At 43.0% G+C, this 12,900-nt stretch overlaps 1 protein-coding gene across 10 annotated transcripts in view; it reads left to right on the forward strand.

The window, feature by feature from the left end:
• The window catches only part of NUDT13 (nudix hydrolase 13), a 93,829-nt gene that overhangs the window by 73,087 nt on the left and 7,842 nt on the right, over positions 1 to 12,900 (forward strand). For 3 of the 10 annotated variants that reach the window (XM_045022581.1, XM_045022575.1, XM_045022582.1), the window contains 2 exons: positions 9,995 to 10,134; positions 12,731 to 12,838. In XM_045022581.1, coding sequence (XP_044878516.1) covers positions 12,733 to 12,838 — 106 coding nt within the window. In that variant the 5' untranslated portion in view covers positions 9,995 to 10,134; positions 12,731 to 12,732. Of the gene's footprint in view, positions 1 to 2,160; positions 2,233 to 2,691; positions 2,864 to 4,756; positions 4,862 to 4,958; positions 5,068 to 9,994; positions 10,135 to 12,730; positions 12,839 to 12,900 lie in introns of those variants that run through there. The other 7 variants (XM_045022574.1, XM_045022579.1, XM_045022577.1 and 4 more) reach the window with 6 other exon arrangements.

Below are 12,900 nucleotides of genomic sequence, written 5' to 3' on the forward strand. Positions count from 1 at the left end.
AAAGCCTAAACCTCTGGAACTCACTTCCTCTGGAGGCTTGCCAAAGCTCAGATATAGCAAGCTTCAGAAATCTGTGTGAAATGTATTTGTTGAGACAAGCCTTTACTGAGATGATTTGATTACCACTAGCACATGGAATGAGGAGTTTAATGTAATACATAGGTTAGGCAGGCCAGTCATCAAGTTAGAAACTGGACAGTCCTCTTTTTGGGTGGTTTGTCCCCTATCAGGTATTGGGAGAAAACTGGACATGGATATGTCTGGTATTGGATGGGGGATGCTATTTTGAAGAGTGTGCCACTTTGTGGGAAGTGACCTCACATATACCATGTGTGTTAGGTCACATTGGCAGGGTGGGTCATGCTGACAGGGCAAGCCCAGATCAGTCCCTAAAGTACTGGAATGTCTGGTATTCTGGGAATGCATGAGTGGCCACCCTAATGTAGGTGCAGCCCCTCAGCTGATATAAGTTGTCGTAGCACCATCATTGCAGCTATCTATAACAGTTTATATCAGCTGAGATCTGCCCTATAACATTTACAAATAATAAAGCATCCACATGCCAAAGCTATTGCCACCATTTATCATCTTAAATGAATTATATGATGAGAATGGCTGCATGATTTTGAAAACCAGCTACCTGGCTATTGTGGTGCAGAAAATAATTTTCCAGGCTATGCAAATTTCATATCTCAGTGCAGACATGGTAAAATATATATATATATATATATATTAACAGCAGGATGGATATTTTCCTTACAGATTATACTTCAGTCCTTTATCTTGTTAAAGAATGATTTGTTTTCTCAATTAATCCAATTTGCCTAGTGGATTGATATGTTGAGGGTTTGCTCTGTTTCAGAAAGCACACAAGTAACAACAGTCAAGCATAATTAAGTGTAACATAATTGTACATCACTCTAGTAACAAGTGTGCTGTTTTCCCTAAGTATCTCATTTGTTGTTTTTATGACCTATGCTCTCTAATTTAATGTCTGGAATCCCTTATTATAGTATCTTAATTACTGACAAATTAAATAAGTGTCTGTCAATATTCTTTGTAAATCACATTTATTGTTATACAGTTATAAAGATATTCTTTATACTTAATGGAGATCTCAGCCCAGAAACTGATGTTTTCCACTACTGGAGAAGAATCTCTTTGCTGGTTCAATTATAAATGCGTGAAAAAGATTCTCTTTAATTATATTGACATCTTACTTGACAAACTTCACTTTCTAATCATTGTTGTGCACTTGCAATTTCAAACATAGACTTGAGTGCTTTGAAACTATACAGACCTGTTAATCTCCTTGCCCCCTCCCCACACAGAGACAAGGGGCATGAGGTAATATCTTCTGTTGGATCAATTTCTGTTGGTAAGAGAGACACGTTTTCCAGCTTCCACAGAGCTTTTCTTCAGGTCTGGGAAATGTACTCACAGTGTTACAGCTAACTACAAGGTGGAACAGATTGTTTAGCAGAGGTAGTTAAACACATATTTCAAGGGACCACTTCCCCTTGAACTGTCCCTTGAAATATGTAAGTACTTACCTTAAAGTAAACAATCTGTTTCATCTTGTAATTAGCTGTGACACTCTGAGTACATTTCCCAGACCTGAAATGGAGCTCTGTGGAGCCTCCAAAGCTTCTCTCTCTCTCTGGCAGAAGTTGGAGAAAAGACATTACTTCACCCACCTTGTCTCTCTAATATCCTGGGACCAACACTGCAAGCCACATGTATATTGATATTTACACATTTGTCTTTACTTGTTAAAATAGTTTTCTCACATTTCAGACACAAAAATGGAGAAAACGTAAAAAATTCCTACTGGGTTCTATAAAAAAAGATCAAAACACAGCACTACCATTGCTGTTGCCTGTTACATCTTTGTTTTGGGGGAATCTAGCGACTTGGTTGTCTGATTTAATGACTTGTTTATAGAAAATCAATAATTCACTACAAGAAAGCTCCACTAATGCACAGAGTTAAGAAAAATAAGAGCAAATGTACAGTGAACTGTCAAACACAGACTCCACAGTGAGAGAGGCTTCTGAAGCAGTCTTTGTGGAACTACACTTCCCAGAGCTCCCTGTGGGGAAAGGCATTCTGAGCAATGTAGTGCAGATTAATAGACAAGCTGCGTTTCCTTTAACATCCTGCGCGTCAGCGTGTGACTTTTACAAAGCGCTTCCTGCTGTCCGAGGTAGCATTCCTCCTGCACTGACTACAGTAAGTACCAGAAACGTGTGGACTTGAACTGACTAACACTCACCTACTCAGGGGCATACACCATAAACAGGATTGACAGGGTGGCAAATCTGAATATGCATGAGCCCTGAGAGCTCCTGAATTCATTATTGCTAAATACAAACCATGCGTCTTGTGGCTCCAAGGAATTAAGGAGTTAGTCTTCTCATCTCCCGATTTTGCATTTTATTATAGTAAGAACGAGTTATTGCCCTCTGCAGTCAGATTCGGAACCCTCTCCAAGCTGCCCATTCTAGAGCAAAGTACAGAGTTGTTTATTAACTCCTACACTGATCTGCACTTAAACTTTATGCTGTGTTTGGGATTTTCACAGACTAGATCAGAGGTGGGCAAACAACAGCCCGCAGGCCACAGCCCCTCCCCTGCCGTCCCCCCTCCCCCCTCCCTCCTCCCTCCCCCGCAGCCTCAGCTCGCTGTGCTGCCAGTGCTCTAGGCGGCAGGGCTGCGAGTTCCTGCCGGGCGGCGTGGTTGCGAGAGCCACGGGCGGTCTAGCCCCGGTGCTCTAGACTGCACAGTAGCGAGGCTGGCTCCGGCTGGGCGGCACGGCTGCCAGTCCTGGTACTCTGAATGGCATGGGGAGCACGGGGGTTGGGTAAGGGGCAGAGGGTCAGGGGACAGGAAATGGGGGGTTGGATAGGTTTGGGGGGCCTGTCAGGGTGTGGGTAGGGTCAGGGCAGACAGGGAGCCAGGGGGGTTGGATAGGGGGTGGGGTCCGGGGGGGGGGCGGTCAGGGGACAAGGAGCGGGGGGGGGGGGTTGGATAGGTCAGGGGTTCTGAGGGAGGCAGTCAGGGGACAGGAAGTGGGAGGGGCAGATAGGGGGCAGCGGCCAGGCTGTTTGGGGAGGCACAGCCTTCCCTACCTGGCCCTCCATACAGTTTTGGAACCCCAATGTGACCATCAGGCCAAAAAGTTTGCCCAACCATGGACTAGACTATCAACATGTTCCATTTCATAGAATCCTGCAAGTAATGATACCATGTATAGAGCTCACAATGCTTGCAAATTAATTTTGTTAAAGCAGGGGAGTTATTTTCCATTTAAAAAAATTTGCTAGTACTTAACAAAAGTTATTATATAAGGGCTTGAAGGAAGGGCCTTAAAAAGATGGCTAAAATTCAACCTTGCTGTGACTCCACTGAAGTCAATGATGGTATCTCAGGAATGAAAATTGCCTGGTACGTTGATGAACATACATCTGATGGTGGAATCAGGAGGAGACAGTGCTGCTCCACAGCATCCAAAACAGGAAAAGGAATAAAACAGAAATGCCTTGCTGGTTCCCAGGATCAATCCAAATTTTGGCCCAAATCTCAGACTACAATCAGTTCATCCAGTATTACACCAGAAAAAAAATGAATCCCAGTAGATCTGGGAGTAGTAGGGATGGAGAAACAAAATCAAAGATTGGTTCCTGCTAGAGTCACATAATTTTTAACCCGACATCTCAGATCCCTTTCAAATCTGATCACTGAGACAATTAAACTCTTTCAATAATTTCATGTCATTAATCATGTACTCGGTTTTGCAATATTTTTATAAGTTCCCATTTCTGTGGACAAAGTGTCAGGAACAGAGTACTCTCCATAATGGCTAGTGTAGAATTGCATGGGGTAGCCACAGAATCTTCTTTTCCATTGATTACATTTCTCCACCTGTAAAACGAGGCTTGGGTGCTGCAACAATTTTTATAGTGGGGGTTCTGAGAGCTGTTGAACCAAACTATAAACCCTGTATATAATGGAAATCACTTCAAGCCAGGGGGTACGGCAACACCCCTAGTTCCAGCACCTATGAATGAGGCTAATGGTACTTAACTTCCTTTGTAAAATGCTTTGAGAAATATGGTTAGGAAGTGCTATAGAAGAGCCAAATATTAATACTTAATTAAGAATCACTGTTCATCAATTCTTCAGAAAAGACACTATAGATAACATTTCCCTCAACTCCAAAATGTTAGGAAGACAACTACCCAGAAGGCAAAGGGGGTTATGTAATTGCGTCAGCTAAAAGTGTGGCAGGTTTCTTTGGTACAAAATCATCAACTACTTAGCGAGACTGATGCAGCTGCAACTGCTGTCTTCCTTCTAGCTTGGGGAGTTCTCTTCTGCATCTGATATTTTGTCTTTAATTCTTCACTGTCATTATTGCATTCCCAATAGATTTTCTGGTTGCTGCATTAGGATGTTCAGTTTGATGAGCTGGAATAGCTTTCTTTAGAAAACAGACAACATAGTACACACACATACACAGCTATGTTGGAACTGTCTTTGAAAAGTGTATAAAACTGAGTTAGGATAAAGAGGTTCCTGGCGTGTGGACAAAGCCCAAGGCCAAACTGAACAATATTTTAGGAAGTGTGCCCTCAGCATCCTATGAATTCTGTAGAAAAGAGAGAGATTTATTTTTTACATTGGAACATTGTCCCTTTTTAAACCCATTCGTAGAGATTCATTACACTGCATGCTATGCTTTTGTTTTGGTCAGAGGCAGCTTCTCTCAGGTTCTGGTGAGAGCTATGATTTATCAAGGTGTATACAGAACTCCCTCTCTGTGGTGCAGGTTACACTCTACCTATGTTAGAAAAATGCGGTAAGTTCTTATCTTATTTGTGTTACAGAGTGGGAAGACCAGAGCCTGGTGCTCATGTATCCGGTGTTCCATATGTGTTCTTGCTAAAATTCTGCATCTGTGGCTAATCCTATAGTCCAGTGATAACACAGTGTACTGCACTGTCTACACAAGAGATGTCAAAAGGCCCAGTCCCTTCTAATAGTGCTGAAAACTGCTGAAGTCAGGTAAACTGAAGTCAATCCCTATTGTAGGAAAGCATGTTAGCAGTGAAGTTTCTCAAATATTCCTTGAACTTGATCAACAGTTCAACAACAGTTTTCAGCACCACTTCAAACAGTTTGAGGGAAGCAATTTCTGTCATCCATTATCAACTATGATTCATTTCCCTAGTGTAGACACAGTCCAACATGGAGTGTCTTTTTTTTTCAAGAGTTGAGCTTAATTTTTACCTCCTGAATCAGCAGGGAAGGGAGAGCCTCATATTGCTCAGTGATCCAGTCATCCAAATTAGGAGCTGTGTTGACTTGAGTAGACATATCCAGCCTTCCTTGTTTGTAAAGATAGTCAAACATCACTTAGAGCCTTCAAAAGTGAGGAAATACAATACAAATGAGGAGTAGGATCCTCAGGGCGCCGAGCACCTTTGTGACGTAGAAAGACATCTATTCTATTTCTTCACAGAAATGATTGTATTTATAAAATAGAGGACATATGTTTGGGGTCTTGGTTATAGTGTGTTTGAAAATAATGTCCAACATTCAAGGCTGCTTGTGAGATGTTAGTGAGTGCATAATTGTTCTGCCTTCACCTATACAGTCACTACCCACCAACAACTAGCATCTTGCTCTACAAAGCTTTGGAAATATCTGGAATATGAACAGGGATGGTCTGTCCATATAGGCAAACTAGGCGGTTGCCTAGGTTGCCAAGTTAAATGGGGCACCAAATTCGAGGAAAAAAATAAATTGAAAAAGATAAAAAAAAATACAAATAAAATAACAGAGATGTCATTATTTCTATTCCCGTGCATGTTTGGAGGGAATATGAATTATAATTCATTTCTCTACATTTCTGAGAATTTATTAATATGTCAAATATTTTATTTACTGCAAAAATAAATAATATTTTAGCAATTTTTTTTCAATTTGCGACATAGGGTCAAGATGACCCACTCCGCAATTTTGATAAGCAATAACTCAGCCACAGTGAAACACATCTGCTAGTGGCAAGAGCTGCAAAGCTAGTGACACCTAACTCGAATGTACATCAAGGTCGCATAGCTGGAAATTCATGTAGAGCAGAGATATTGCGAGTTGATACATGTCAAACGGTCATTTTAACACACGTCGCAGGTAGATAGTTAAGAATTGAGTTAATACTGCGGAAAATTATATTTCTTGGTGCCAAAGAATAAAGAATAACGTCTTTCAGCATTATAAATCCAAAATGTGAGTATCTTTAAGTGTTATTAAACCTTAGCATTATTATCGGGCTGTATAATTATGAACTTTTCTTTGTTATAACTGGTTCACATGTAATAAATAGGGTCCATAAGAGAAAAGTAACAGCGTTAATGCTTAATAGACTACTAAAGTGATGACGTCACACCCCAAGCGGGTAACAGTGAGGAAGAGGATTACTTTCCAAATAACCTGTGTTGGGTAATAATGTCGAAAAAGGTCATTTTGTTTCCGTGTAAACTCTGTAACTAACTGTTCTAATAGGTAAGTGAGTGTATGTTACTAATCATTGAACCTTTAAGCAGTGAAAAGATGTGTTGGGATGGCTGCAATATGGTTTAAATCACCAGCCATGTGGTGTGTCAGCCATCCTTAATGCTGTAATACTTGCAGTTGGGAGCCAGTACATAACAATATTCAAATACCCCTGGCTGAAAGAGGGGGGGAAAAACAGTTCACAGCATTCAGATGAAGGAATTTTACTTGGAGAGGAGGTTAGCTCACATCTGCATGGAAGCAGTTTGGAACATCAAGATCAGTGGTTCTCAAACTTTTGTACTGGTGACTCCTTTCACATAAAAAGCCTCTGAGAATGATTCCCCCCCCCTTATAAATTAAAAACACTTTAAAATATATTTAACACCATTAGAAATGCTGGAGGCAAAGCGGGGTTTGGGGTGGAGGCTGACAGCTCATAACCCCCCATGTAATAACCTAGCAACCCCCTGAGGGGTCCTGACCCCCAGTTTGAGAGCCCCTGATCAAGATGAAGGTATATTACTTCAAGATGAGGGTAGCTCACTCCACACAAAAGCAGTTTGGAAACTCAAGGTGATGGAAACTTCTAGATGAAGGCAGCTCACAGAATCAGACTGATATGGAAGTGGAGAAAATTTATTCACCTTCAGAGAGACGTGCAGAAATTGAAGTAAATGAAGTAGAAGGAAGAAAGGATGAGGAAGTTACAAACAAGTTACAGTATGGGGACCCAGCTTCATTGCTCAGATGTGATGACAGTGTGTGGCAAATTCTCGTGGAACATGGACCCGAACAAGTTCATGAATTTCCCTTCCCTAAGGATGGAAATAAAAGAAAATTCTCTGCTCAGCATTACAAGAGGAAACTCATTAATGGGGAAGAAATTTATCGAAACTGGTTACGATATTCAGTGTCGAAGGACTCTGTGTTTTGCTTTTGCTGCAAGTTGTTTAGAAATCAAGCAATTGGTACATCACTTATTGAAAATGGTTCGAAAGACTGGAAAAACACATCTTCAATTCTCTCTTCACATGAAAGAAGTAAGAACATTTGGAATGTTTTCAAAATTTGAAAGAACTTGAATTACGTGGCCGCAGTAGAAATGAAAAATTATACACTCCAGGTAATGGAAACTTTTAAAAATTTGTTGAATACCTAGCTTTGTTTAATCCAGTCATGAAGGAGCATCTACAATGTAAAATAACTGATCATGAAAGTCAGGTTTATTACTTAGGAAAAAATATGCAGAATGAACTGATTCAAATCCTAGCAAATGCCATTAAAAAGAAAATTGTAGAAGCTGCCCATTCTGCAAAATACTTTTCAATAATACTGGACTGTACACCAGATGTGAGTCGTATTGAACAAATGACGATGATCATTCGTTTTGTGGATATGGAAAAGTCTGCAGATGAAGATAATGTTGAAGTGCTCATAAAGGAACATTTTTGGGGTTTCGTACCACTGAAAGAGACGACTGGAGCATTTATGACTGAAACTATTCTACAAGAGCTTGAAACAATGTCATTATCTGTTGAAAACTTATGTGGCCAAGGCTGTGATAATGGGAGTAATATGAAAGGTAAAGACAATGGTGTGCAAAGGAAAATGATGGAAATCAATCCTAGGGCCATTTTCTTCCCTACAGTGCACATTCTCTGAATTTGGTTGTCAATGATACTGCTGGATGCTGTTTGGAGGCAAGCAGTTTCTTTGACCTGGTGCAACATGTTTGTGTTTTTTCTCAGACTCAACACGCCGTTGGGAGATTCCGACTCACCATGTGAATTCTCTAACTGTGAAACCACTTAGACAAGATGGGAGAGTTGCACTGATGCTTTGAAGCCTCTTCACTATGAACTTGAAAACATTTATAATGCCCTAATTGAAATTTCTGATGATACTGCCTTTACTGGATCATCTGGCAATAAGGCACGTTCAGATGCAGAAGCTCTTGCAAATGACCTTTCCAAGTTAAAATTTGTGACTTCACTCATTTTGTAGTATAATATCCTTTTTGAGATTAACCTCACTATTAAGCAGCTTCAGGAAAAGAACTTGAACATATATTCTGCTATTCAAAAACTGCAGCAAACTAAAAATATTCTGGAGGAATTCAGAAGTGATGAAGAGTTTGAAAGAACACTGGTAGATTCTCTCAAGCTTGCTGAAGAAATAGACTTTCTGACAGAATTTGAACCAGTGCCAGTTCGCATTCGGCAAAAGAAACAGCAGTTTTCATATGAAGGATGAGACACACCCATTCAGAACCCAAAACAAAGGTTCAAAGTGAATTTCTACTTCGAAGTCCTTGATACTGCTATTCACTCGGTTGATGAAAGATTTCAACAGATGCAGCAGCTAGAGTCAATATTTGGCTTTCTATATGATATCTCCAGCTTGCAAAATAAAACGGCAAAACAGATAAGAGAATTTTATATAAAACTGGAGTTGGCATTGTCTCATGAAAATTCAAAAGACATTGATGCTACAGATTTCTGTAGTGAGCTTCAGGCTTTTTCAAGACGACTTAAGAAACATTCCACTCCTGAAGAAGTACTGAAGTTTGTTTGTGAAAATAAACTCACAGTTTTCCAAACATTTTTATAGCTCTACGCATTCTTTTAACTTTGCCAGTTTCCGTAGCTAGTGGGGAACGTAGCTTCTCAAAGTTAAAATTGATAAAAACATATCTGCATTCAACAATGGTGCAAGAGAGACTTGTTGGACTTGCCACAATGTCAATAGAGCATGAAATAGCAAGAAAGCTGGATCTAAAAGAACTAGTGACTGAATTTTCAAAACTTAAAGCAAGAAAAGTCATGTTTTAAGAGCACAGAGTGTTGGTTTTTTTTATTCGGAGTGTTTTGTAAATACAGGTTAAAGTTAATTGAAGAGTTTTCTTATTTCTTTCTATATTGGATGTGGTGGTAATGGCAGTTAAAGCAGGCAAGCGTAATGGATGATTTTGGATTTGTAATAATAAATTATAATAAACATTTTAATGCATTTTTATTTGAAATGGGACTGAAATATCATTTAGCTGTCGTGTACAAATCTATTCTGAAAATTTCATGTCTATTTTATCTGATCTCAGAAACATTGGTTAGACACACGGATGGATGGACAAACTGAATAATTTAAGCCTCTGTTTAAAAAAAAAAAGCTTAAAAAACATTAAAAGGAAAAAAGGGGCAAAATGTTTCCCAGTTTACCAAAACCTCAGCCTAGATCTGCCCTTGGTGTTTGGGGGTGGGGGGCGCTGATTGTATTGTTTGCCTAGGGTGCCAGTTGCTGTTAATCTAGGGCTGCCCCTGAATATGAAAGATACTATACCATGCATTCTGTTCCATTTCTCTGTTCATAATGAGTGTACCATTCCTGATCTAGGCTTGGTCTTGCAATGATCTTCCTGATTCTTTCACAACTGCAGATACTTGTTTGAACTAAAGGAAGATGATGGCATCTGTAGGCAAGCCCAAAACTCAGGAACATTCTACCTCTTTCACAAACTATCTCCATTCCTTAAGAAAGTTGGGAGCAAGTACTTGGCACCACAGATAAGTGTAGCAGGTAAGCTGATGGTCAGTAGTAAACATCTTCATAGATTAACCAGCCAAAATGATGTACACCCAAGTTTCTTCCACTAACCAGATTTTAGTTGATACCATGTATGTTGTAAAGATCTCAGAGCTTTGTATCTTTTTCTCTGACTGATCATGATGAAGAATCAGGAAATCTATTAAGCCATATGGGAGAGTGTTCTCCACTTTATGTTCAGAATATCATTTATTAACATCAAATAACTGTGTTTAGGGATACCATCTAAAGCCTTGGCACATGAACATGAGCTAATTCTTTGTAAGTATAAATAGTATCTACACAGGTCTAATCCATTTACTGATATTTATTTAGATACAATATTTTTAATCAGTTTAAATATGTGGGGCCATTTCCTTTGAAGCTAATGGTTTGTAAGTGAGATATAAAGTTGACAAGGAAGGTGGAGGGTATTTGGTATAACTTGGGAGAGTTTCTTTGGTGCAAATACAATACATTCTGAGACACAAATAATTGTAGGGGAGAGGCACATTGTAGGTCCCCGAGTACTAGACTGTATGCTCTTCTTGCTCTGCTCAATCATGGTCCAAAAGCTGGTGGATAAACTGGATTCTTAATTTCCACCTGACTCCTTTCATTCTAGAACAGGGGCGGGCAAACTTTTTGCCTGAGGTCCGCATCGGGTTTCCAAAATTGTATGGCGGGCCAATTAGCAGAGGCTGTGCCTCCCCAAACAGCCAGACGTGGGCCCACCCCCTATCCAACCACTCCTGCTTCTCACCCCCGATGGCCCGCCCTGGGACTCCTGCCCCATCCAATCGCCCCCTATTCCCTGACTGCCCCCAGAATCCCCGTCCCAACTGCCCCCCACCACCTAATCCAACCCCTCTTCTCATTCCTGACTGCCCTCCCGGAACCCCTGCCCCATCCAACCACCCCTTCTTCCTGATCGCCCCTGGAACCCCTGCCCCTGACTGCCCCATCCAACTCCTCTCTCATTCCTGACTTCCCGCTTGGGACCCCTGCCCCCATTCAACCCCCCTGTTCCCCGCCCTCTGACCGCCCCAACCCCTATCCACACCCCCACCCCCGATCACCACCCTGAACTCCCCTGCCCTCTATCCAACCCCTCTGCTCCCTGCCCCCTTACCGCACTGCCTCGAGCACTGATGGCTGGCGGCGCTACAGCCGCGCTGCCCAGAACGCCAGGACAGGCAGCTGCGCTGCCCAGCTGGAGCCAGCCACGCAACCGTGCAGCACAGAGCACCGGGTCAGGCCGGGCTCTGCAGCTGCGCTGCCCCAGGATCTCACAGCTCCACCGCCCAAAGCATTGTGCTGGCGGTGGAGTGAGCTGAGGCTGCAGGGGAGGGGCAGAGGAGTAGCCTCCTGGGGCAGGACCTCAGGGGCCAGGCAGGAGGGTCTCGCGGGCCAGATGTGGCCCATAGGCCGTAGTTTGCCCACCTCTGTTCTCGGGGTGAAAGTAACTTAAAGGACTTACCGGTACTCTGGAGTCCTTAGGAGGGGGAGGGGCCTCAACTGGAAGAGGCATGGCCTCTACCGGAAGAGGCGGGGCCTTTAAATCTCTGGGACCTTTAAATCACCATTGGAGGGGGCCCTGGCCTCTGGCGGAGCTTTAAAGGCCCCGGGGCTCTGCTGCAGTAGCGGCTGCTGGGAGCCCCTGGCCCTTTAAATCACTGCCAGAGCCCTGCCGCCACTACCCCAGGGCTCCAGCAGCGTGGCTCGGGTGGCAATTTAAAGGGCCCCAGAGGGTAGCGGCAGTGGGAGCCCCGAGTCCTTTAAATCACCACCCGAACCACGCTTCTGGAGCCCCGGGGTAGCAGCGGCAGCCGGGGGCTTGGGCGGTGATTTAAAGGGCCCAGGGCTCTGGCTGCCGCTAACACCCCGGGCCGTTTAAATCATCCCGAGCCCTGCTGCCGGAGCCCTTGGGTAGCGGCGGCAGTGCTCCAGTGGCAAGTTAAAGGGCCCGGGGCAGTAGTGGCTGCCGCAGCCCTGGATCCTTTAAATAGCCACCGGAGCCCTGCCGCCAGTACCCCAAGGCTCCAGGGACGATTTAAAGGGCCCGGGATGGTAGCTGCGGCAGGCACCCCAGGCCCTTTAAATCACCACCTGAGCCCCGCTGCTGCTTCCCCAGGGCTCTGGCAGCAGGGCTCCAGCCGCTGCTGGGAATTTTAAATTGCTGCCAGGGGAAGCCAATCTGCCACGGTACGGTGCACCGGCTCTTGCCGGTACGTCGTACTGGGGCGTACTGGCTTACTTTCACCTCTGTCTGTTCTAGAACCACCATGTATCTATTTCCTCCCTTCCCCACATGTGAGCTTTGACTTGAGGGTTTACCCTTGAATGGGAAGGTGTAATGGTTTACTACTCTCCCCACTGCAGGGGATTGTTGTCAACAGCACCGTGAATCAGCTATTTCAAGGTGCTTGTCCAGTCTCACACCTTTTCCACAAGCCATAGGAAATCCCTTCTGTGATGTGGCCTAGTTTCATTGGCCTGGGCTGTAGGAGCCTTAAATATTAAGCTGTTGTTGTTTTGTTTTAGTATAAGTTTATCACAGCTTTCTCCTCCCTTTTCCTCTGTTGTTCAGAAATGAAAAGCATGCTGGGGAAGTTCAAACAGAATGAACACATGATAGAGGACTCGGTGCTGATTGGCTGTTCAGATGAATGCATGGCATACTTTGCCCTGGATCTAGGTTAGAATTACGCCTCCATTGGCTGCTATATTTGTTCACTTAAATCTGCAAGTAAAGGAAGC

The sequence above is a fragment of the Mauremys mutica genome, chromosome 7 (assembly GCF_020497125.1).
Source record: "Mauremys mutica isolate MM-2020 ecotype Southern chromosome 7, ASM2049712v1, whole genome shotgun sequence".
Taxonomy (NCBI): domain Eukaryota; kingdom Metazoa; phylum Chordata; order Testudines; family Geoemydidae; genus Mauremys; species Mauremys mutica.